The sequence below is a fragment of the Choristoneura fumiferana genome, chromosome 23, assembly GCF_025370935.1.
Source record: "Choristoneura fumiferana chromosome 23, NRCan_CFum_1, whole genome shotgun sequence".
Taxonomy (NCBI): Eukaryota; Metazoa; Arthropoda; class Insecta; order Lepidoptera; family Tortricidae; genus Choristoneura; species Choristoneura fumiferana.
The window spans coordinates 9,039,808-9,064,080 of record NC_133494.1 but is presented as its reverse complement, the minus strand read 5'-3'; the positions used below and the strand labels follow the sequence as shown (position 1 = coordinate 9,064,080).

Sequence of the window (24,273 nt, the reverse complement as noted above, 5' to 3'; positions counted from 1 at the left end):
CTGCTTGCGTAGTTGAATGATTAAGTTAACGACTAATAAACGCACGATGACCATTATAACTTGTATTAAGAATAGCATTGTGCTGTGTTTAATAAAAGGATAAAAGCTAAAGGTACTGAATGCAACACACAACATTGGGGGAAACCAACTTTCAATTTGATATTGAAATTATTGACATAGCATGTCGAGTTCAAAAAGGCAAGGTTAAGTAATAGTAGATTGTTGCACCAAGCAGAAAGTTATTTATTATTGCACCGAGTGCCGATTTGGAGCACGAGCGTCACCGAGGGCTTTAAAAAGCACGAGGGCAATATAAATTACTTAATGCGAGGTGCATAATCTGCTTTTCTTTCAACTAAGTATTACAGGAATAGTAGACGAAAAAAAAACTCATGCTAAACAATTAATAGGAAAGAAATGTCACTAGCACTCGATGATTCCATTTTTGTAAGTTAACTTACATTCGCACTCTCAAAAAATGTCCACGGAAAATTCGCAAGGTTCCCGCCAATTAGTTTTTTTTTTTAATTTCTTACTTGGCAGAGTTAGTAGCCAGTAGCAGATATTTTTACCCACGATCTGTCAGATTTCGAATGGGCGCCAGGTTGGCAGGCTAATTTTATGGCTAAAATACTTGTGTTACCTCTTTGGTGGTGCAATAAAAAAAAACTAAAACAATGCAATAAAGGATTTTCATAATTTTTTTCTGCTCAAGAGCAGAATAGTCCCGCTTTGTGCTGGGTATTTAGTGCGGTTATGATGAAATTAAAGTCTAGTTGGAATAAACCTATGAATGAGACTGATTAGAAGCATTATAAAATTGATAAGCAGGCAGTTATCTATGACACGATCAATAAGATACAAGATCATTGACACATTGGCAGTAGAACTGCTCCAAAAATCTATAAACAATACTATAACTCAACTGAATGAGGGAGGGGCCAAAGTAACTAAAAATATTGTTTTTACTACGGATTAAATTGATTCATCTTCATCCAGATGTCGTTATTATTTTTCGTAAAGTTAAGATCAACAATCCAAAAAAAACCATGTTGTTATTTAAAAAAAAACAGATATGTTGAAGCAATGAATTTTCATCTACCTACTTACTTAAAAATACACTTAAGCACAAGGTTCAACCACCTTCAAGTTAGAATACTTATTTCATCTTTCGCTCTTGTACGATAAATAAACCTCGATTATGGACTTGTATATCTACATATATAATTATTGTCTGTTCGAAATGTTATTATTATTTCCGATATCTTTTAAAACAAGTGCCGGAGATTGTTTTGCATTCGCAAACAACAATAACTATACCCCAAATAAACTCAATATCAAAACAAACAAAACATGAAACATACATATGTACCAATGTACCTACCTAACTGTATATAAAAGGAAACTTTTCTAGAAGCATTCGTGAAAGGATTAGCAGTGGAATTAAAATAGCCGTGAGAATCCTATATTCTGAATAAGTTGACTGATGATAGATGGATAATGAAAGTCGCTGTAGTCGATTATTCTCGTAAACAAAACACTGCGTTCATTTTGTCTCCCACGACGACGATGCAGACTCATTCTACATTATAAGCTACACAGAATAAACTTCGCTAATAATAACTGTCTAAAATTCATTTAACTTCTGATACCAGTTGATAATTTTACAGTTAGTTAAGTATATTATATATTTAATTGTATTCTTAATTAACGCCCACTGACTGATCTTTAAAAATAATTGTTTCTCTTATGGTTTCTTTTATCTTCCTTAACTAAGTACTACCTTCTTATCGTTCAACAGCATGCAACAGTGTCGTGGTAAACAACTGACAGATACCTGCGAGGTATTTTCTGTCTCTGGCAACTAGTTTAATAAAATATTATTATCATGTCGGCATACAGTCCACAGTACCCCAAGGAATATTTTTTAAGTACTAAAAGGGTTTTTTTTACAACAGTGCGATGTTCATTAGTAGATAAAAAATAATTAGTATATTTAAGTTACATGCTTCAGAGTTAACTAACCATTCAGTGGCAGAATTTACTGTAAGAAAATGCAAATCAAGTCAGACCAAAGAAACAAAAACACTTACTTGTTGAAGGTCACCTCGTATTGTTTTATTTCTTTCCTGGAGAACTCGTGAAATTCCGTGAAGACGTTTACGAATTTGTACTGCGGTTTGATTTCTTGACCTTCTTCTAGTTTCTCGTTGATCTCTTGTCTGCGGGAGAGGATACCGGTGAGTTCCTCGGTAGCGGACATCGTGGACGCGCGAATGTTTTTACGTGGGAGCCGGGAGGCGTGCGAGAGTGCGAGAGGCTGCGTGCTCGCGCGAGGCCTTGCTGGTACTGGCGTGGCGGGCGGGATCCGCAGTCAGTGCTCGCGACTCGCGCTCCGCCGGCCCGGCGCGGTCGCGGGGGACGTCACTCGCGCACTCCCGGCCCCCGGCTCCACTTGAGCCCTAGATTTTAGCACGTAGGTACGTCACTGGCCTAAAATCTTTAAATTAATTGATAACGATTTATTTTATTTTCTTTGTGTCCTTATTAAAGCCAGCCTACAGGCATAGAGAATAACAAGTCACGCTGAATTATAAATTAAACTTAGTAAACATACTTATCTTATTCCTTATTTTGTGAATGAGCCAATAAATTAGAACGAATAGCTAAATGTGGCGTATCTGGGAAAAGGTACCTTGTTGTCGGTTTGAGTTATTGATATCCCATAATCTACATACATTTAGCTATCGAACCACATGTAAGAAACATGCATGTAGGTTTAATAGAATATTTTTAAAAAATGTTGAAGCTAAAAGCCAGAAAGGTGATTATGAGAAAATTGAATTAACTTATACACCCAATAAAAGTATGTTATTGTTGGAAGTTACATAGATGACATGCTATTTGAAGAGTACCTAGATTGTACGGGCTTTCAGGTTTCAAGAACAATTTTGTAATTGGACAACGGTTTTTCCTATAGTTTACCTTGCCAAAGTGCATAAAGTAAAAAAAAGGTTGATGGATTTTTTACATTTTTTTCTATTTATAGTATATTTCCATTGGATTTTATCGAAGGAAAAAATATTATGCGTAATTGGACACTAAATAAGAACTACTCCGTTTTGAATTAACGTTGTTTATTATATAAAAAAAATACTTTAACAAAAATAACTTTGTTGTTTACAAATTAATTAAACAGTCAAAATCAACAAACTTTTATATATTTAGTACGCTAAAACATAGCCAAATGAGACCAAATTAACTCAACAAATCTTAAAAAACTAGTTTTTTTCAATCTCAAATTCAAGGTAAAGTTAAAGTAAAAAAGTTGGTACAATCACTATATCTTAGACGAATGATTGGTCTCGCGCGCTCGCTCGACTAGATACCGCCGGCGTACTTGTCAAATGCGGCAACAAATAGTACGCCGAAATCGGCGTACCTGCTGGGCTACTCCGAAACTCGAAACTCGAAGTTCGTGTCGTGCGGTCCCTCTGACACTTACACTGTTTTGATACGAGAGGGAGAGGGACCGCACGACACGAAACTTCGAGTTCGAGTTTCGGAGTAGCCCTGCTGAGCCCGAGGCGAGTCAGTCGCGTTGCAAACTGTGCGTAATGTGCATGTCCCGAATTTTTTGTTAAATTGGTCATAAACCGAAGTAAAATGCCAGTTTTCGCAGTGAAACTGTTTAAAAATAATACTACGAGAAATAAGAAGGACACTGGGATCACATACCATCAGTAAATATCGTATAATTTCGAAATTACAAAATAAAATAAACATGAACCCTAAACGTCATTCTGTGTTGCCGCGTACACAAGAATCAAATTCCCCGTGGTTGAGATTTTAATAAATTGAATTTATTGTTATCATCATTAAATGATTATAAATTTTAATAACTTATTTTTTATTTAAGTATCTAACGTAATTATTATATATACATAACCTAGTTCTATATTATTTAATGTTTATCTTTGTGATATTATACACTGAAGGTGTATAAATTGTTACCCGGCACTATTTAATTAATTAAGGGGTGAATGTGTCTTAAAATTAAATGTTTTTCGTCTCCAGTCAAAAGCCCGATCAGCTGATTTACTAAGGTATTACGGGAAACGAAAAATTTTTTTTTTCGTATTTCTACCCATTTTCCTGAAATGTTAACTTTTTACCCGACTGCTCGAAGGAGGGTTATGTTTTTCAAGCGTATGTAAGTATGTATGTATGCATATACCTATGTATGTATATTTTGTAAACAATTATTTTTATTTTAGTTTTAATTAACCTGTAAATTATATTAGGTTTAACTATAGGTGCAACGTGTTAAGTACGCAAAACTTCTAAGTTGGTGACTCAGTCCATGAATTTTCATTTCATTTGTAAATATTGAATGTCCTTTAATAATATATTTTTTTTTAATTAAAAGTGAGGCCTGGTCATTGATATACCTACATCATACCTACCATTTTTTTAAAGAAGAAACCTACGCCTAACCTATACACAAACATATTAATACATTCACTCTTAATTACTTCTTAATTTCTAAGTATTTCTCAAGATACATTTTGTAACCAGTAACTTAATAGACCACAGAATAATTTATTTTCCCAATAATTCGGGTAACAGTGGAGCAGCTGCAACACAATTCGTCACGCACACTAGCATCCTTGCAAATTGTCTTACACCGTTCTTACGCACACTACAATATTGAGTTGCCGCATTCACGAACGTTTTGTTTTTAAGTTACCGCGGTATCTAGTCGAGCGCGCGCGCGAGTTACTTAAATTATATTTATCCGTTGCTTATACCCATGGCACAGCTTTGCCAAGCTTACTTTGGACTAGGTCAATTGGTGTGAATTGTCCCATGATATTTATTTATTTATTATTATTTAAATCGTTATTATTATTACTATAAATCAACCTCTAAAGACCAGCAGGTGGTAGGACCTTGTGCAAGGTCCGCCCGGATTGCTACCACCATCTTGCTCGCTAATCCTGCGTAAATAGCAGTGCTTGCATTGTTGTGTTTCGGCGTGGAGAGTAAGACAGCCGGTGAAATTACTGGCATTTGAGGTAATCCCATCTTAGGCCTCTAGGTTGGCAACGCAATCTGCAATCCCCCTGGTGTTGCAGTGTCAAGGGCGGTGGAAATCTCTTACCATTAGGTGACCCACTTGCTCGTTTGCCATCCAGTCGAATAAAAAAAAGACAAATTGGCGTAAATCGTCAATAAGGCTAATCACACTAGCGATTCGCGGGAGAGTTGAAAGCGAGGCAAGCGAGGCGCTGCGAGCGTATAACGATTTCGCCGCAAGCGCGCAACGATTCGCTGCTGCGAGCGCATGGCGAGTTCGCTGCTTTAGCGCCAAAAACGCCATATTGTAGACTTTCGTATAATAAATAGGGCGTCTTCGGCGCTAACGCAGCGACATCGTTGCGCGCTCGCGGCGATATCGTTTCATGCTTGCGGTGAAATCGTTACGCGCTCGAAGCGAACTCGCTGCGCGCTCACCTCGCTTTCAACTCGCCCGCAAATCGCTAGTGTAATAAGGGCCTAACGGCTACCGCTTAAGGGTGGCCAGTTATTGATGATTTACCTTACTCTAATTAAACGCATTTTATGATGATTCTTGACGTTTTTTATGCGCCGACAAGCACCGCAATGGGCCCGCGTGGGAAACTAATGCCCAAGCTCTCTCATTCTGAGAGGAGGCCTTGCCCAGCAGTGGACGTATAGGCTAGGATGATGATGATGAGATGACGCGCCGACAAAGTACCGACGTCCGACACGTCTTCCAAACCGATACCGAGCGCACAGAAAGCATTCAAAGAGCGGCACCGACAATAAGGTACCTTTCTTACTAAACTTAAGGATGTTTTAACTCATAAAAAATCGATTTAAAAACTTGGGTCTCTGTCAAATTAAAATTTAGACCCTGCTTATTAATATAGAGTAAAAAAGAAAATATGATTTTTTCGACATTTTACTTCAAGCGCGATTATCTCGGAAACTAGAACCGACAACAAGGTACCTTTTACCAGATAACGCCACAAATAATTAGTAATATCTAAGTAATTACTTACCTGAAGTATAGTCGCCCGTTCGATTTAGTTCTTCCCGGTTAACATGAAGCGAAGTACCACGTATCTCCTGCTGCTCATACCTACCGAGCAGTGAAGCCCCCGTGGAAACAGCTTCTCTTTGATGGTGCCCCGCCATCAGTGCTTGTTCTTGGCACCACCACAGAATAGATAATAAATAAGTACACGGCACTACATAGTGCGAGGTGCAGTTTGGTGTTCAGGGATAGAACGGACCTGATCTGCTCATCTTTTAGAGCTGCGGCCTCTAGGCGTCATCAATCTTGCTAGTAACGAGGAGTTGTTCAAGATTGTGAACCTTACTCCCTGAGTTTGTGGCCGGAAAACTTCTGTATTCAGCATTATCTAACTATTCTGTGATTCAGCATCAGCATAGACATGGTTGAGAGACTGGGTCGTGACGTAATGACACAGGATAGATACCTACATTTGTGCAGCAGTCCAAGCAATTTTCAGCATTATCTTCCATCATCAATGCGGTCCCGATAGGTAGTTGGGTGAATACAAAGGAAGGAATAAATTAGAAACTAGTAAATTTTTATCATTTTATTAAGTATTTATTAGTTATTAATTGATTCTATTAGGAAGGAACACTTACCTACTTATACCGGGTGTGGCCTGTAATACGAGCAAATAATTAAAACATATATCGTACTTGTCAAACTAAACAACAAAAGTTCAGCGATTTTTTAAAAATAGTTTTTTTAATTTTCATTACACTTTTAAGTTTATTCGAAGAAGCAATGTAAAGCAAAATATATATTTCTTTATTTATTTTCTTATTCTTCCATTGTTCTTATGTTTATCACGAATAAATCTTTTTCTTTCTTTCTTTTCTTTCTTTAAAATGCTTGATGTTTGTAGCGTGACCCAGGCGACGTCAGTTGTGTTCTAGGATGGCTACATTGATAGCAGTATTTAATTTGTATGAAAAAAGAAAGATTCATAGACTCCATTATTTTTAAAAGTCGCTGAACTAATGTTATTCAGTTTGACGAGGAGGATCTATGTTTTAATTTTTTGCTCGTATTACAGGCCACACCCGGTAGCATAGTGCCTGTAATGCTTGCAATGAAAGAATCAGCAATCAAGATTGATGACAGTGACAGCCGGTCTCTATGTGGATTTTAAGGTCTTTACGAGAACATTATAACGAGTGGAATATTTGGCATTAATTTTATTTTTAGTACCTACGCGTAGGTAGGTAACCTACAATAATAACTTCTGTACAAAAAGTACCCAATGTATCCCATCAAAACATACATGTGAAATGAGAGCCAAGCCAATATTATAATATGATATATGCCTTGGTTGTTGACTTTAACGACAAAAGAAGTGAGATCTAAACGGGTGTCAAGTTCAATGGTCAGCCCTGAAATTTATTTATAACAACATAAAATATATCAACAACTTAAAATAGGTATCATTTTGTCTTATAATATAACTGAGGATAATATATTGAAGCCTGAAGTCTGACTTGGCTAGTTTTCATATACACACATACATACATATAATCACGCCTCTTTCCCGTAGGGGTAGGCAGAGACCACTTCTTTCCACTTGCTACGATCCTTACATACTCGTTTCGCTTCGTCCACTTTCATTATATTTTTTTCGTTTTCATATACGAATTATATAATAGCTTTTATTCCTCCGAAAATTTGGCTTGCTGGTAGAAACTATAGCCATCGAAGATAGGGCTCTCCCATGGCTGTTTTATTAGGTACTTAATAATAATTCGTATATTTTGATTTGATTTATGTTTTGATGGGATAATGCAATACAAAAAACCGGCCAAGAGCGTGTCGGACACGCCCAAAATAGGGTTCCGTAGCCGTTACGAAAAAATTAAGTAATATTTTTCTAAGGATTTCGTACTTTATACGGAATCTTCCAAGTTAAGGTATATTTTATAGCTTAGGCTGCTATTTACTCATAAACTACTAATAATTCTCAAGCAAACATGGCCGCTATAGTTTTCCTTGAAAGTTTGATATACTTACTACCATCCTGAATTTTCAAAATTTTCCACCCACCGGTTTAGATTTTAGAGACGGCTCGATTTTAATGAAAATTTGCACTTTAAAGTTGAATATTTCCCAAACATATAACTGAATCGAAAAATCGTCTTAGCAAACCCCTAATGGTTTTAAATTAAATTATTATTATTATTATTATTTAAAAGACCTATCCAACGATACCCCACACTATAGGGTTGGATGAGAAAAAAAATCACCCCCACTTTACGTCTATGGGAGGTACACTAAAAAAATTTTTTTTTGAACTTAATTGTACCATTTTGTCGGCATAGTTTACCTATATATATATCCGTACAAAATTACAGCTTTCTAGCATTGATAGTCCCTGAGCAAAGCCGCGGACGGACGGACAGACAGACATGGCGAAACTATAAGGGTTCCGTTTTTGCCATTTTGGCTCCGGAACCCTAAAAACTACTTAATAAAAAAAGCCCATACCGGAGCCATAGCCATGCTAGAATACATATCCAATTGATACTCGATGGCTTGATTAACTTCACAAATACTTACATGGGAGAAAGGAGGAGAAGATTCGTGAAAAAGTAGGTAAGTGTAAATATCGGCACGTTAGTAGATACATATCAAACTCAAACAAACTCAAACTCACAACATTTATTGACAAGAAAAACACACTACATCACAACAAAAACACAGTAAAAACATAAATAGGAGAAGAGAGGAAAATAAGAGACATTGTGCTGTAGTGTGATGCCAAAAGGACATGGACATGAAGGATATTTACTACAGTCAAGTGTAAAAATATGGACTTATTCAAAGTTTCTAAAATAAGTAACCACAGACTCTTATTCCGACGCAATAAGGCCATAGTAACATATTTTTGAGTGTTTCGAATAGATAGGAACTTATTTTTGCAGTTGACTGTACATGCATATATTTACAAAACTATACACTATAAACCACTTTTTGTTCTTCTACCTCGTGAAATTAATCTACAAAATTATGCTTTAGGTAAGTGCTATTAGTTAGTGATTATGAACATAATTATCTTTTAAACAGTAAGATTTGTCTTGGAGAAATTAACTGCATTTGACTTGAAGAAATTAAAGCTAGTTAACCGAAATGAAAAATTATAAAATAAGTACGTTGTTTATAGATCTATCCAGTTGTACAAAATCTGAGAAGCATTTATCCGATGCAACAACTGCAACATTATCAGAACATAATTGGTACATTGAATACGCTAATGAAACATGTAAGTATTTAATTATTAGAGTAGTACCTAGGTAGGTAACTCAATTAATTCATATTGAGGTAAGTACAACTACACATACCTAAATAATAGCAAATTAATTCACATTTCGTAACTATCTTAAGGGAAATTAAGGTCAATGTGGCCAAGACCGGCATACTTCATTTTTTTTTTACCTCGGAGTGATCTAGCTGCGTTAATTATTCACCTGCGTTAACAATTGTACTGCATACGATGAAGAATTTCATAAATAATAGTTAAGCTATAGAGACAGATCATTTTATTCACAAATCAAGCAAAAAAATAGTATTTTCTAAAATTCGGCGAGTAGACGGACTTCCCGGTGTAGTTTAAGGTAAGTCCGTCTAGTAATGATATCGGCCATACTATGGTGCTTATATGTAAGTATTCGAATCCTTAAAAAAAATGAAACAAGACAATGAAAAGTTACTTTAAACGTGTTAACATAAGGTTTAGATTCGGAATAAAACACAATTTTTCTTTTTCAAAGGCAAGTCCGGCATATATTACGTAAATGGGGTGGTAAACCTTTTTTGGCAAAAAAATATATAATAAGTACTTACTTATTTATAAGGTTTCCCAAATAAAGGATCACTTGAAATTTTTAAAATGTATTTTAATAGTTTAATTATAATTTACTGAGATCAAAGAGGGCACCTAGCACTGATAGTGCAAGCTTTGCTTAGTTTGGGGCTAATATTTATTTGATTATTTATTTATTTGATAGTATTTTTAATTTATATTTCGGTGACATAGTGCCACAGCATAGTGCTGAGGGTGAGGGACACATTTCCGTACTAGTTTCAAGATCAAAATGCCTTATGAAATCGTAATAATATTGAAATCTTAAAAACAGTTGGTAACTTCTGATTCAAGGGAAGTCCGCATATGACGGACTTGCCTTGTACATAGTAGACGGACTTTCCAACTTAACGAAATTTTATTGTGATAAATGATGGTATGTATAATTACAAAAGTAAACCAATTTCTGATAAATTAAAACACAGAATAAATATAGCTGGTTTCTTATATTACTTCTGTAGTTACTTTCTGGTGCAAAATCTTGTCACGAACTATTTTTAACAATTTTGTTAGCAGAGACCGTCGCACTATCATTTCGAGTTCCATACATGCAATTACTTGTTTAGGCGCGATTGCCTCTGAAGTTCGTTGTCACAGCGCCATCTGTTTTAGAGTGAGGGAACAAGCGCGACAAACTGCTTATATACTGGACGCTAAAGGCAGGAACCGCTTTCAAATTCAAAAGTTATAACGTGTTGACGGACTTGCCTTACTAGACGGTCTTGCCCACATTGACCTTACATGTTAAATAATAAGTTGCCTCGTAACAAATGCGAATAAGTAATTAACTGATATAACAAGTACTAGACCCATATTTATATTATTGTTCACACGCAATGTATTGCAAGTTTATATCATATCGATACCAACTCATATGTGCCCTCTAGGGTTACGCAATAACTGTCACTTTTCTACGCAAAATAACATGGTAAAAATATTTTCCATGAACACATTTCAATTTTCTAATTGATGCAGGCAAGTCCGTTGGGATTTTCGTAATGACAAAATTTAACACTTTTCTAACCAAGCCCAAGTTTACATACTGCCCCAGCTCACATACAAAATTTAGTTGTCTCTGGACGACATGAAGCGACACACGAGGTAAAGGTTTTTAAACTACATCATTATGTAAAGTGTAGAAACCACATTTATATAATGCCTCTTCTCTGCTCCCAGGTCTGCCAGCAATGGAGATATTCCACCTGCCGATTTAGAAACGAACATGGAAAAATCAGATGACGGCTCTCCTAAGAAAGTTAAGAAAAGAGGGAAGCATAGCTTAATCAAGGACTACCTCGTGGACTACACGTCCAATTCAAATCTTCATGGCCTCAAATACATTGGAGAGAAGGAAAGGACATTTGTGGAAAAGTAAGTTTGCTATTTTTTGCTCTAACTTTACCAATAGGAAACGCTAAAAAAAGGGTTGTAATTAACGCAGCTTCTTTAAACTGTCATTTCTGCCTCATCCCAGCCTATATACGTCCCACTGCTGGGCACAGGCCTCCTCTCAGAACAAGAGGGCTTGGCCATAGTTTCCACGCGGCCCAGTGCGGATTGGAACTTCACACGCACCATTGAATTCTTCGCAGGTTTGTGGCAGGTTTCCTCACGATGTTTTTCCTTCACCGCAAAGCTCGTGGTAAATTTCAAATGTAATTCGCACATGAATATTCGAAAAACTCAGAGGTGCGAGCCGGGGTTTGAACCCACGACCCTCTGTTTGAGAGGCGATAGGTCAAACCACTAGGCCACCACGGCTTTTTTTTTTTCATGCCTTGCATGTCATTTCTGCCTTCAAGTTTAATTATTTGTCTACTAAATTAGTAAATCAGCGACTAATTTTAAGCGCCTAATAAATAGATACTTTTCAGGCGACCGTATATTGTGTAATCCAAGCTACGTTTTAATTAATCGGCATGACGATTATTGAAGCAACTAAATTTGTAATATGTCTACAAATGTTAAGCTTCTAATAAGTGTCTAGGTATATTGTATGTATTAAACAATTTGAACAGACTCTAATTTAATATTATCACCTCTATTTTTATAAGACTAAGGCGGGGCTTCTATTTTCTGCTTTGAGGTCTAAAAGACAAAGGACGAACCTATTTTTTTTTTGTACAAACATTGAGGATAATGATCGAAAAGTATAAACACGTGGCTAAAATCCAACAGGAAAGATCATTTGTGAAGCAATATTAACTGGGCGGGCTGCTTTAATAAAAACCTAACCTATCCGAGTCGCTTCTGCTCCGAACCGTCATGCTCGCTCGCTTCGCTCGCTCGTACATACGACTTGCGACTACATGGTGACTTGTTGCGGTATTCTGAATGCGGCACGCTCATTGGCGGAGCCGGCCGGTTCCCGCGCGTGCGAGGTCGCGTTCCCTTTCATTAAAAAAGAAGATTAAGGGGCTGTTTCACCATCCATTGATTAGCGTTAACCGACGTTTAACCGTCACTTAACACTAATCAGTGGATGGTGAAACAGCCACTTATTAATTTAGTTGCTAAGTCATTATTTGCGATGCTCTTTATTGGGGGTTGATGTTGATTAAATTGGTAGACAGATATTGAAGATCAAAAAAAAAAGTAGCTGCCTTACAATATTAGTCGCCAAATTCATTTGATTATTTTTTTGCTTTCCATCCATTTGGTTAGAATCTAGCTAAATAGATGGAATGCATCCACAGGTCAGATTATATTCCTCTCGGAAAGTTCGGAAACACTCCTCATCCTGACAATCTCATCAGTTACCCCTTGCAGGGACAAGAAAAGACTATTCAGAAAGAGCTTTATATCGCTATTTTAATTCTACTCAAAACATATAAGTGTTATATCGCATTATCTCTTTTCAGGATTTTCTGGATATTCATGTTTACATGCTGCGTCGTTCTTTGCGCTGGGTTAATAGCAAAAGTTTACAAGAAGTGGAATGAAAGTCCTGTCATAGTAAGCTTTGCAGAGAACCCAATGCCTGTTTTTAAGGTAGTCATGCAGTTTATAAAAACAGATTTACTATCCTATCACACACTATTATATCATAACTCACTGCCGCGACATTTATTTTTAAATAAGTTTAATACATATTATATAAGCTCGCTACGAATTCTCTTTACTTCTCTTTATGAAAATAAAGCAAAGTTACTATTATTGTAGATACCATATCCAGCAGTGACGGTGTGCTTCGAGACAAAGGCAATGCAGTCAAAATATAACTTTACTAAATATTACCATTTGTACAACGGCTCGGAAACATACGGCAACTTGACTGACCAGGAGTAAGTTGAGTGTCCCTCGGTCACGACAGTTTCAGCGTATTGGTTTGATTGCATATTGCATTAACATTAAGTACAGTGTGTAAGGTAACTGTTTTTACAATGCACGTGCTCGGAAGTGCCTCTTGACGTGGGTCAACATATCCATAGAAAATTAGTGATTCCTGCACGCGTCCACAAGTGTGTAGTAAAGTTGTATGGATTTTACTTACGCACTTGTGCGGTAAAGTAACTTTTAAATTGCCAAATGATGTCCAAACTATTGTTAAAAAAATAAGTCTAAAGAGTCGTTATAGTTAGGCTTTGAATAAATAAGAAAACGTTTGATGCAACCAACTGAATATTTACTGATAAGATAATACAGATTAAACGGACATAAAAGAACATTAATTTTTTTTTTTTCACGTAAACTCGTATTATGATTCCGTCTAAAGTTATGAAAAAAAAAGAAATAAATTCTTGAAACCAATACGGGACCGTGCGACGTCAAGCGCGCGCACTCGAAGTTAACCAATGAGCTTCCAGTGCGCGCGCACGACGTCGCACGAACCAATCATGTTACCCGTTCGCGCCTGTCATGAAATCCCGCCAAAGTAATGCATGAGTTCAGTCGGTGAATTAATTTTTGATAATTGATAAGTAAATTAAAAATGAAAAGTTCAAATGATGAATTTATATCTGACTTTACACCGCCTTACGTCCTCCACGAAGCACATATTGCCAGTGACAAACTCAATGCTGAAATACGTGAACTATAATATACATACCTAAGTTAATAAACATCGTAAATTGATAGAATAATTTACTTCTACACACATGGATATTATAACATCTACCGGTACGTCTTATTCTTATTTATTTGCTTTTATCTATTAGAATTAGTGAACCAATTTTGAGTATTTACAGTTCCAAAGCTAAACAATCTCAGATTACGGTAACTTTTTGTTAAGGTAGATTAGATACATAATATAAAAAAATATTCTTGATGATAGTTAACTATTACTCGGATTTATTTACGGGTTGCACTGATATTTAGCGTTATAGGAGCGTGCAGGAGATAAGGACTAGCCAATATAAGTGTGGAAAATGTCAAGCAACAAGGGAAAATAATTAATCATAAAAATCACGATACTAAAACAAAGTCTCCTTTACCTATCATTAGTAGCTAGCTGTAGCTGTTCTAATCTTCTGAGTTGATGATAATGATTGTTATGAAAGTTGGTTTAATAAAGTGTATACGTTAACGAATTTGGTTTGGCGTGCATGTCGGTATGTATATATACTGCCTGCTACTGTAGTAAAAACGAGTATGGCAAATAAATGATGTAGTCACTGCCTCGATTTTTTTCCTCGCTTAATGCATTGTAAAACGTTGTATGATATACGTGTCGAAAGTAGGAAATTCCAACTGGTGCCGGCTCAAAACACTCGCTTCGCTCGTGTTTCAAGTTCTCCGCCACTCGTTGGGAATTGCCTACTTTCCGCACTTGTATCATAAATAACTATTAACATATTTAAAAAATATTTTAGGCGTTTCGACTTCGAAGACGTTTCGTTGGTGTGCGATTCCCATCTCTCACCTAAAAGAGGTAGAAAATTTGGCAGGGGCATAGACACGGTCAATACACTCAAAGAGGTTGGTACAAGAATTTCACCGTCATTTTTAGAATAGAATTATCACAAGGAGAACAGGGGCAATACAGTAGAGCTCACCGAAAATATTGACAATACGTACTATTACTTATTCTGTGACAATACTAGATACGTTTGCCAGCGCCGGCTTTTAGGGGCGACCGGGCCGCCAGGTAACAGGGCGCCACGCATGCCAGCACTTTTTTTATTGTTCTCCTCAACGTATTAGCTTTTATATGTACTTATCTCAGTGAGTATTAGTTTATTCTATGTCTAACAAACACGACTTACACGACCGACCTGTCATTTTTGTCGCGTGTCGTGTTGTATCTAAAACGGCGCCAAGGGCATGGCTGATAGATGAGCGCCCTGACGTTTGCCTATTTGCACGTAGAAAGCACCCGTGTCGGTTTAGCAGAAACCAGTACATTATACCCGTGCGAGCCACTGAAGACGCCCTAACTACGTTAGTAATATTATATATTCCCTAACTTTACTTACTTTACTTATTCCTTTGCATGGCATTTATTATGACCTTTACTGAACTTATCTCTAATCAAGATACCTATTAGTTTTTCGCTGCTATAATCTTTAAACATTTTTGTAGGTGTGCCCCAATATAACAGAAACATTTTTCGGTTGCAAATGGAAAGACGTAAACAAAGACTATTGTTCGGATCTCTTTTCACCTATTCTGACGGAAGAAGGAATATGTTATACGTTCAACACTTTGGGTGCAGATCATCTTCTCCGCCAGGAAAAGTAAATACTTTTTATTATTTATTTTGTTACCTTTTTATTTTACTTTATTTTTTACCGTATAGGTGACAGGCTAGCAACCTTTCAATAGTAACAGATCAAACGTTCTTCATTTGTACCTACTTATTAGATTGCACACAGACTACCAGTATTTGGACTTTGCATTTGGAGAGAACTTGACGACACCCTGGACTTTAGAAAACGGATATCCTGACGATACGCCCATAGAAACATATCCTCATAGAGGTTCCGTAAGTATAACGTTAATGTTAATGTTAGGGGCATTAGAGGACATTTTTTTATTCAATGGGGATTTCTTGACAGGTGTAATGTCGCTAGATGGCGTTAGTGTCGTTACGTCTGTTTGACGTTAGTCTTGCTTTCAATGAGGGCTATCGCTTTTTGTCTCACTAGATGGCGCACTGTTGCGTGAGGTTTTTAAGTGTAGCTTTCAGAGTCTGTTATTACGGGCGTTAAAACAAAGTTTAGATTAAAATCATATTTAATACACCTTAAAACCGTACCATAAAAATATCCAGCAACCACAGTGTTGCTTAGTCCCGTTTTGTTCGGAAAAAAGGGAGGACAAAAGTTTCCGAAAGACAAAACTGTCTCAAAACACAGACATTCATTGCCCCGTAACGCATAATTGCCATAATTAATTTCAGGTAATGCAAAATATTCACAAAATTATTCTAATTATAAATAAACCCGCGAAGCTGACCCAAAAACTATGAGATTTGACATTTCGGAGACCTCACGCTACACTAGCGCATTCGCGATAGCCCTCATTGGCTCATTTAGTTAAATCTCAGCCTTTGTACGTACCTACGTCCCACTGCAGGGAAAAAATCAAAATTGACGAATAAACCTCACTAAGTCACTAAGGTCACTACACTACCCTAGCGCTAACTAGCCTGACACACGCAAACCTTGATTCAATCGTTTCATCCAGTTTGATTCAGGAATCATGAAAATACGCTTACTTTTTTTAAAACGAGAAATGTTTTTGGATTGCCGTACGCGATTTTAGCCAGGCGCCTTCTATGCGCCGTACGCACTAGAGATGTAGGGGAGGGGGGCCCAAAGTGAGCACCATTAGAGGAACTGAGAAAAAAGTATGAAGAAAATATCAGTATCACTTAACTTTAAATGCTATTTAAAGCTGAATTTATCGTAGTTTAATTATACATACTTCAATATTCTACAAAGTTTAGAAAAACTAACAAAAATAACAAATTACGAAAACTTTACTTTTGCTCGCTTTGCCCGAGGCGGAGCCTAAAGCGAGCACTGCTTTTGGGCAAAGCGTGCACAAAGGGGGCAAAATGAGCACCCTTTATTCATGCAATAACTATAAAATATTTATTTGGAGATAAGGACAAAAAATACGTCGATCACGTCAATAAAACTCCAGTGATTTGATGTAGACTTTAATCAGAGTCAAAACATAACTAATTTAACAAAAAATGGTACTTCTTCCAAAACATTGCTTTCCGCCATTGCTTTTGACATTGACTCTTCATCCCAAGCACCTTATTCAGTTTTTCTTTTGTAATTATTGACCATCTAAAACAATTAAGCAATGAAAACAAGCAAGCTAAGCGTTTAAATAACTCAAAAACAAATAAATCGCTTTAATATGCCTAACGGTATGTGGGCACATGCTCACTTTGCCCTGCCCGCTTTGCCTTTTCGACCAAATCCACATTGTACTCGAACCTAAACTTCAAATATTTCGCGCACCTTCAAGAACAATTTACCAAAACAAAGCTAAATAACTGTCAATACATATTACAATTAACGTTTTTCAACAACGTCCTCACAAATCCGCAAAACACTAGATACATACCTCGTATTTTTCATATCTGAACTGATCAAATCGTAATTTTTGACACTACACGCGCACGGTCGCTAACAGGCGGTGGTGGGCGACTGCGGCAGGTGGACCGGGGCGGGGCGGATATCGCCACGCAGTCACACCGCCATTGTCCTTATATTTTCATGGTGAGCAGTATGCTCGCTTTGGGCCCCCCTCCCCTACCAACCAACTCGACCACCAGGAATCCGACCTACCAACCGAAAATCTAAGAAATCTTTTTCGCTTTAAAGAATCTTCGATTCTTTGATTTAATATTTAATAAATAGTAAGTTTAAGTTTCCTTAGATATTTCATATACTTCCTACCAACCTACGTAATTAATTATCTAATACCTTGTGAATTTCTAAGGGTTATGGTGCAAAAGCAGGACTATCGTTTGTATTGATGGCGACAGAGGTGGATCTAGACTACCTATGCAGAGGTCCAGTACAAGGATACAAGGTAGGTATATATTTATTAATCCCACTCGAGCTCGTGATCAATAAATAGACTAAGAAAAATCTATAAAAGTAAATACTTAGAGCAATCTTGCTAAAAATAAACAAAGATACCTATAACTTGATAGCTCCGGTTTTCGTTGCATTCTTTTTATGAGCTCCTAACATGCTCTATAAAATTCCTGTCTCGTATAATGTAGGTACTTTATGAAAACATTGGCATCTTTCAATAAAGAACTTGTTTTAGTTATGACTAGCTTATTTCTGATCGTAAAATCAAGTGGAATTAATTAATTATGGATGTGTCTTTATTGCATCAGACAGTACACACACATACCTATATACGCGTAGTACTTTTACATGCTTTAATACTATACTATTAGCACTGACTTCCATTGAGCAACGCAATAATAATAAATATATCGATCAATCACAAACCTTTTAATCCAGGCGTTTTCAACCCTTTGGTTGTAACGGCACACTTTTCGTTTATCAAAGTGAAAAATATTAATAGTAAAAAATAGCCAATTGCGAGTCGGAATTTTGCGTAGAGGGTTTCGTGCAGTAGGTATACCCATAATAAATATGCATAACATAACGAACAGCGAAGCTTCGTTGACACCTTTAGGTACGAAACCCCTAAAAGCTATATATTAAAATAACTAATCATGATTTAAATGCAGCATACCTTACACATCGCGGCAATCGCGGCACACGTGAAAATTTACGCGACACACTGGTAGTTTCATTGCCATTCACTGCCACCTGGCTTCCACAGGTGCCACCGACGCCGACGCACATGTGCGTTCAAAATGTATGAATAATTATGACAGCGGCACTGGGTGAAGTTCCGGAAGCGCATATATTCGTCGGTGGCAGTGATTGCGTTAATCAATAGTAGGTATATAGTAACAGAAATTATCTAAGTGTTTAACAAAATCATATTTTAGATTCTGCTGCACAATCCGGCAGAGTTGCCGCGACTGTCTCAACAATATTTCAGAGCGCCACTGTCGCAAGAAGTCGTTGTAGCAGTTAAACCAAAAATGATGACCACTTCTGAAGGCCTTCTCCCATATAGCCCTGAAACGTGAGTGAAAAAGTCCCTATTTGATCTTTATTTATCCTTGACAAATTTTCGAGCGGACTTTATCTATTTTCAATTCAATGTAACAGCTGCATACCCAAATACTCATCGTCTCTAATGCTTGGGGTTTTTTGGTACATTTTAGCCGGCAATGCTACTTTCCTTCTGAGCGTTATCTGCAATACTTCAAAGTATACACTCAAGCAAACTGCGAAATGGAATGTCTGAGTAATTTCACTTACATACGTTGCGGTTGCGTCCACTTCGGGATGCTCTGTAAGTACAGGATGTAATACAATCAAGTACTAAATTTACTTTTTCACCTTATAAATAAACCCATCGAAGGGACTTGTTAACAATTTTACTTACGCAATTGTATTTTTAGATGGCCCTAACATGACAGTCTGCAATGCTGGCAGTATCGAATGCGTGCAGAAAGCTCAAAGTAAGTAAACTCGATGCCGGGAGTGCTCTGCCATTTTTTAATCAGATTTATCAAAGTGACTTAAAATGATTTAATAAGTTTTTGTTAAAAATATTTTTTTTAACCTAAGCAGTAAGTATGTGAAGACCTCGACTTGTGATCAGCCTAACGTTCAAGAACTAAACCGACGCGACGAGGTTAATTTTATTACGATCCCAAGAACCTCATCTAACGTGGGGTCGCAATAAAATATACTAAAACTGATACATCATATGGGATTCAATCCGTTTTATTATCAATTTGTAGTGGAAATGGTAACAGTGGCAGCTCAAACTAGCCTAAATAAAGATGACACAAACGGCAATGAGGTTAACAATACGTTGCGGCTAGCGCGGGATGTGGCCTTGCGTTGCAAATGCAAGCCGTCTTGCACTTCCATTGAATACGAGGCAGAAACTTCGCAGGCTGACTTTGACTGGAGAGCCATATTCACCAGCTACCAGTGGCCTATAGCCCCGGAAATGAACGAGTAAGTTGTCAACGATGCCGCTGTAAGGCCCCTGTTACACATGCTCTTTAGTAGCACGAGAGCATGCTACTATCGAGCAAATGCTACTTACTATGTGTGAACAGGACATTGTTACTATCGAGCATGCTTTTTAGTGGCATTCTCTCTAATAGCTGGCCCTGCTATTTTCGAGCATGCTAGTTGATGCGGGGGTGGAAGGGGAAAGGTAATAAAGCAAGTGTGAACGCGTTTGCTTAATGAGCATGCTAGTATTGGTAGACTCTGGCCAACGAAAGCTGTCCCTAACAACCGCGCCAAATTAAAAAATGAGGCTGATAACACTTGCTGTACACTGATTAAACGATGTTGATACTTAGATATTTATTTAAATTTTCCAGACATTAAATTATACTCGAGACTTCAAGCTGCATCAACATTCATTATAGTAATGTGTGAAAGTTGATGATGCACTTTAGTAGTCCCTTGGTAAATTTTATGACCTTTGTCAGTGCCCATTTACGTACAGTCCAGACGCATCAATTTTTGGACCATTTTGATCAGATTGGCATTGAATATATCTTCTAACATTTTAATTCTAACATAACACAACATACAACATATTCTAACATTTTGAGGTTTGTTTTGAGGATGGTAGGAGGTTGAATTAAAGAAAAAATAATTTATTTATTTCTTATAGCAGAAGTATCAAAATTATCTAAGCCGGGCTAGAATGACAATATGACAATTTTGACAGTCTCTGGCCAGTCTAGTGCCACGAGTTGCAAGCAAAAAAAATACTTAAAGTGTTTTTTTATAAATTATTTAATTTACTACCGTTGAATTAGCGAAAAACCCTAACGGGCACAGGGTTGTAGCCGTATGCCGTGGATTTTGAGATTTTTGGCGTGATAGCCGTAGAACACGGTAATTGCCGTGGCAACACTGACGTTGAACTGACAGGAGCATGCTATCAAAAGGCATGTGTATCGGACGGAGTGTTTGTTTTGAGCATGCTTATTTTAAGAGCATACTCAAAACTAGCCTGCTCATTGCTAGCAAATGTAAACAGTCCATGAGCATGCTTGCTTTACATTTTTACCTTGTATTATACTGGCTTATTATTTTGTCGCTTTAGACTAGCAGCATCTTGTTCTAGTCTAATATTTATAATATGTTTCAGTACGTACATGACTCGTATCTTCATATTCTTCAAAGAGGCACAGTTCATCACATCGCGTAGGTCAGAGCTGTACGGCCAAACCGACTTTTTGGCCAACTGTGGGGGCCTTCTGGGACTTTTCATGGGATTCTCCTTTCTCAGTGTTGTCGAGATAATATACTTCCTAACACTACGGTAATTACCTAATTAATTACGGTTTATTTTGGTTTCAAGCCTTTGATTTTTATGCCAGATAACTTTGATTTTGATGCTTTCTTCCTCTTTCGTGTAAGTATATCGTACGCACATGATTTTTAATATCCATTTAATTAAGTTAATTAATACCAAATAAAGGTAATATATTATTATATTTTAATTTATATTATATTCAATATGTTCAATATCAAAAAAATATCGATTTAAAATTTAACTTAACATTGTCATTTTCGCAGATTGTGGTGCGCTTTGTGGAAGAAGAAATCTAAAAAGCGCGTAGCGGACGAAAACCAGACTAAAGTAAAACCATACATTGATTAGGGGGTACTATTTATTTGTGTGTGTTTATTTTTGAACTTTGTTAAGTCTGACCTGACCGGGATTCGAACTTCGACACTAATTTCTAAGTTCGACGCTTATGCAGAGTGAAATTACCGATCTTAAGCGCTCGGTTGTTTACGAGTAATGGGATAAACGCAATGCGTTTGACACACATCAATTTGCATCAGATTATTTAATTACCATACATTGTCTACGCGGTGAGCGCAGCGGCAAACGCTTGATTAGATTAGAAGATGTGCATCAAACGCATTGCGTTGCGTGTAATGCAGATTCCCAAAATAAATATACCAAAAGGGGTTGGATTAGATAGATTAAATTAGATGTACGCACAGATATATAAAAGCTTTACTTGAATTTCTTAAACATAACTAATCATTCTTATTACCTGTTTTACTTCTTACGTAATTAATTCACAATAAAGTTAAGTAAGAATTTACAAATATCTTAACGAAATCCGACATAATAATAGAAATTACTAACTTGCTGTTAACTTTTCCTGGATTTAAAATAATACTTTACCTAGTCAATGTTAAAGGTTTGACTGTGAAAGAATTTTACAAATCGATATAGGTATAACTAAGTTAGAAAATTTGCCTTTATCAGAAAATGGAAATGTCAATGAACTTATCAATAGTTTTTAATAAGTACCTATGAAATATTATTCAGTGGCGTAGCGTAGTGGGTGCGGGGGGAGGGGCGGTCCGCCCAGGGCGGCAAAATTCCATAATAAATAATACCTACTGAATAATATCAAGATAATATTATATTTCACAATTTTTCGCACCTACGATTCGGACCGTTTAGAATGAGCACGAAATTTTTCATTACTTATACTGTGACGAAATCGGGGCATCCCGACAATAATAATGTATTGACATCTTGTACTTATATGTATGGGCACTATGGTTATTTTAAAACCTAAACATGAGGGCGGCAAAATTTTCTTCCTGTGAGTAATGGTCTGCTTCAGTGTTTTTCAGGACGCGACTCCCCTTCTTGGTTAGAAAATATTTGGCGACCCCCTGCCTACCTCCACTTACAGTTATTTGTATTGTCCTACCTACGTTGATAAATTGATAATACAAACATTGAATACTCATACACAATAACGGTGAGAGTATTTTAAAGATACCGCGACCCACAGTTTGGAAAACACTGGCCTACTTAATAAATATGCTTTTTACGTTATATTGGCAATATAAACGAGCTGATGAAAGGTGCTCAGAAGTTACAAATAAGAATATAGTTATAAGTTACCATGGTGTGACAAGCCCGTGAACGCCATATTATTAGATGGTGTAATGTTGGATTCAAACAATTGCCATTTCATTTAAGTCCATTTGATAGCCGTGATGGGTGGCTTAGTGGTTTGACTATCGCCTCTGAAGCAGAGGATCGTATCGTATGGCTTTAAGCCCCGGCTCGCACCTCTGAGTTTTTCGAAATTCATGTGCGAAATTAATTTGAAATTTACCACAAGCTTTACGGTGAAGGAAAGCATCGTGAGGAAACCTGCGAAGCAATTCAATGGTGCGTGTGAAGTTCCCAATCCGCATTGGGTCCGCGTGGGAACTACGGCCCAAGCCCTCTCATTCTGAGAGGAGCCCTGTGCCCAGCAGGGTTGATGGGATGATGACATTTGACGTAAGTTACAAAATAACTATCAATTCGATTCCTAGTGTAATAGCAGTCAAATAGGTAAATAAAATAGGCGAAAGTATAAGGTTTCCTAGTTGACTACGGAACCCTAAAAAGACGTTAAATTAGCTTTTACGCATTCAAGAAGTTCGGTTCGGTAGCATAGCAACTAAATCTGGCCTACGAAGTGCAAAATTCGAACTTCGTATCTTGCCGTTCCGCTGACGTTTATATTACCTTACTTAATAAGAGAGTGAGAGGGATGCTATACGATACGATCTTCGATTTTTGAATTTCGTAGTAGCCCTTCTGCTCTGGTAGATATAATTGTATTGCTGAGATTCGACGTTTATTGTTTCAAATAAAACATAAGTATTCACTAAATGTAATTTATTTAATCCTATACAGTACTGGGCCCTCTCGATTTTTTTTTCGGCGCATAGCCAATTCGACTATGAATTTCTTCCTGTGTCTTCGTCCCTGTGGTAAGAGGTTTAGTGGTGTCCTCCTGCATATCGGTAGAAGACGAATTGCTTCCCTGGTCTCGTCGTAGTGCTTCATATTCTTGTAGATCATCCAATTTTAGGACGATTTCAGTTAATGGCCTCCGAATCATTGTGCTGTTGCGAAATCTGAAAAACAAATGCCAAGTAAAAGCTAAAGAGGGGAAAAGGGTAATGGATATCTGATTGATGATGAAAAGAACCAGACGCGAGTATGATTGTATGTCAGTAATAAATTTTGCTCGCTGGGCATTTGCTGTACAGATGTCCCCTTTTTTTTTTTTTGGAAAAAATGCCTTCTTACTCGGAACTCGTGAAGCGAATTTTGGCATAGTAGTAGGGAATGATGTTTTAAACCACATACTAAGGGGCTGTTCCCATCCATTGATAAGGCAGTTGTCTCACCGCCAGCGAGGAAACGATTGGCTATCGACTATTTTCTCGTT

General features: G+C 37.1%; 1 protein-coding gene, 1 long non-coding RNA gene and 1 pseudogene across 4 annotated transcripts; 1 reads left to right on the top strand and 2 right to left on the bottom strand.

Annotated features, from left to right (window-relative positions):
* The window catches only part of LOC141441218 (EF-hand domain-containing protein D2 homolog), a 29,914-nt pseudogene extending 27,531 nt beyond the window's left edge, over positions 1 to 2,383 (bottom strand).
* A 6,086-nt stretch (positions 2,384 to 8,469) lies between these two features.
* On the top strand, positions 8,470 to 23,703 carry LOC141441120 (pickpocket protein 28-like). 3 transcript variants are annotated; one of them, XM_074105797.1, is made up of 15 exons: positions 8,470 to 8,692; positions 9,261 to 9,359; positions 11,136 to 11,330; positions 12,821 to 12,950; positions 13,122 to 13,243; positions 14,771 to 14,876; positions 15,480 to 15,634; positions 15,762 to 15,882; positions 17,862 to 17,954; positions 18,901 to 19,040; positions 19,183 to 19,313; positions 19,423 to 19,482; positions 19,768 to 19,990; positions 21,150 to 21,323; positions 21,581 to 23,703. In XM_074105797.1, coding segments are annotated over exons 2-15 (1,737 nt in total). In that variant the 5' UTR covers positions 8,470 to 8,692; positions 9,261 to 9,357; the 3' UTR covers positions 21,666 to 23,703. The 3 variants fall into 3 exon arrangements, with proteins under 3 accessions (XP_073961898.1, XP_073961897.1, XP_073961895.1); XM_074105796.1 differs by having other exon boundaries at positions 8,470 to 9,359; XM_074105794.1 differs by lacking the exons at positions 8,470 to 8,692; positions 9,261 to 9,359 and adding an exon at positions 10,703 to 11,060.
* LOC141441125 (uncharacterized) lies at positions 17,051 to 17,637 on the bottom strand. Its single transcript, XR_012452777.1, has 2 exons — positions 17,484 to 17,637; positions 17,051 to 17,200 (listed from the first exon to the last, which is right to left on the bottom strand). It is a non-coding gene; the product is annotated as an uncharacterized lncRNA (long non-coding RNA).
* Positions 23,704 to 24,273: the final 570 nt, after the last annotated feature.

Coding starts and splice junctions, on each gene's coding strand:
- LOC141441120 (XM_074105794.1), top strand. Junction 17,955..18,900: donor GTCCAGTACAAGGATACAAG/GTAGGTATATAT, acceptor ATCATATTTTAG/ATTCTGCTGCACAATCCGGC. Junction 19,041..19,182: donor CTCCCATATAGCCCTGAAAC/GTGAGTGAAAAA, acceptor GGTACATTTTAG/CCGGCAATGCTACTTTCCTT.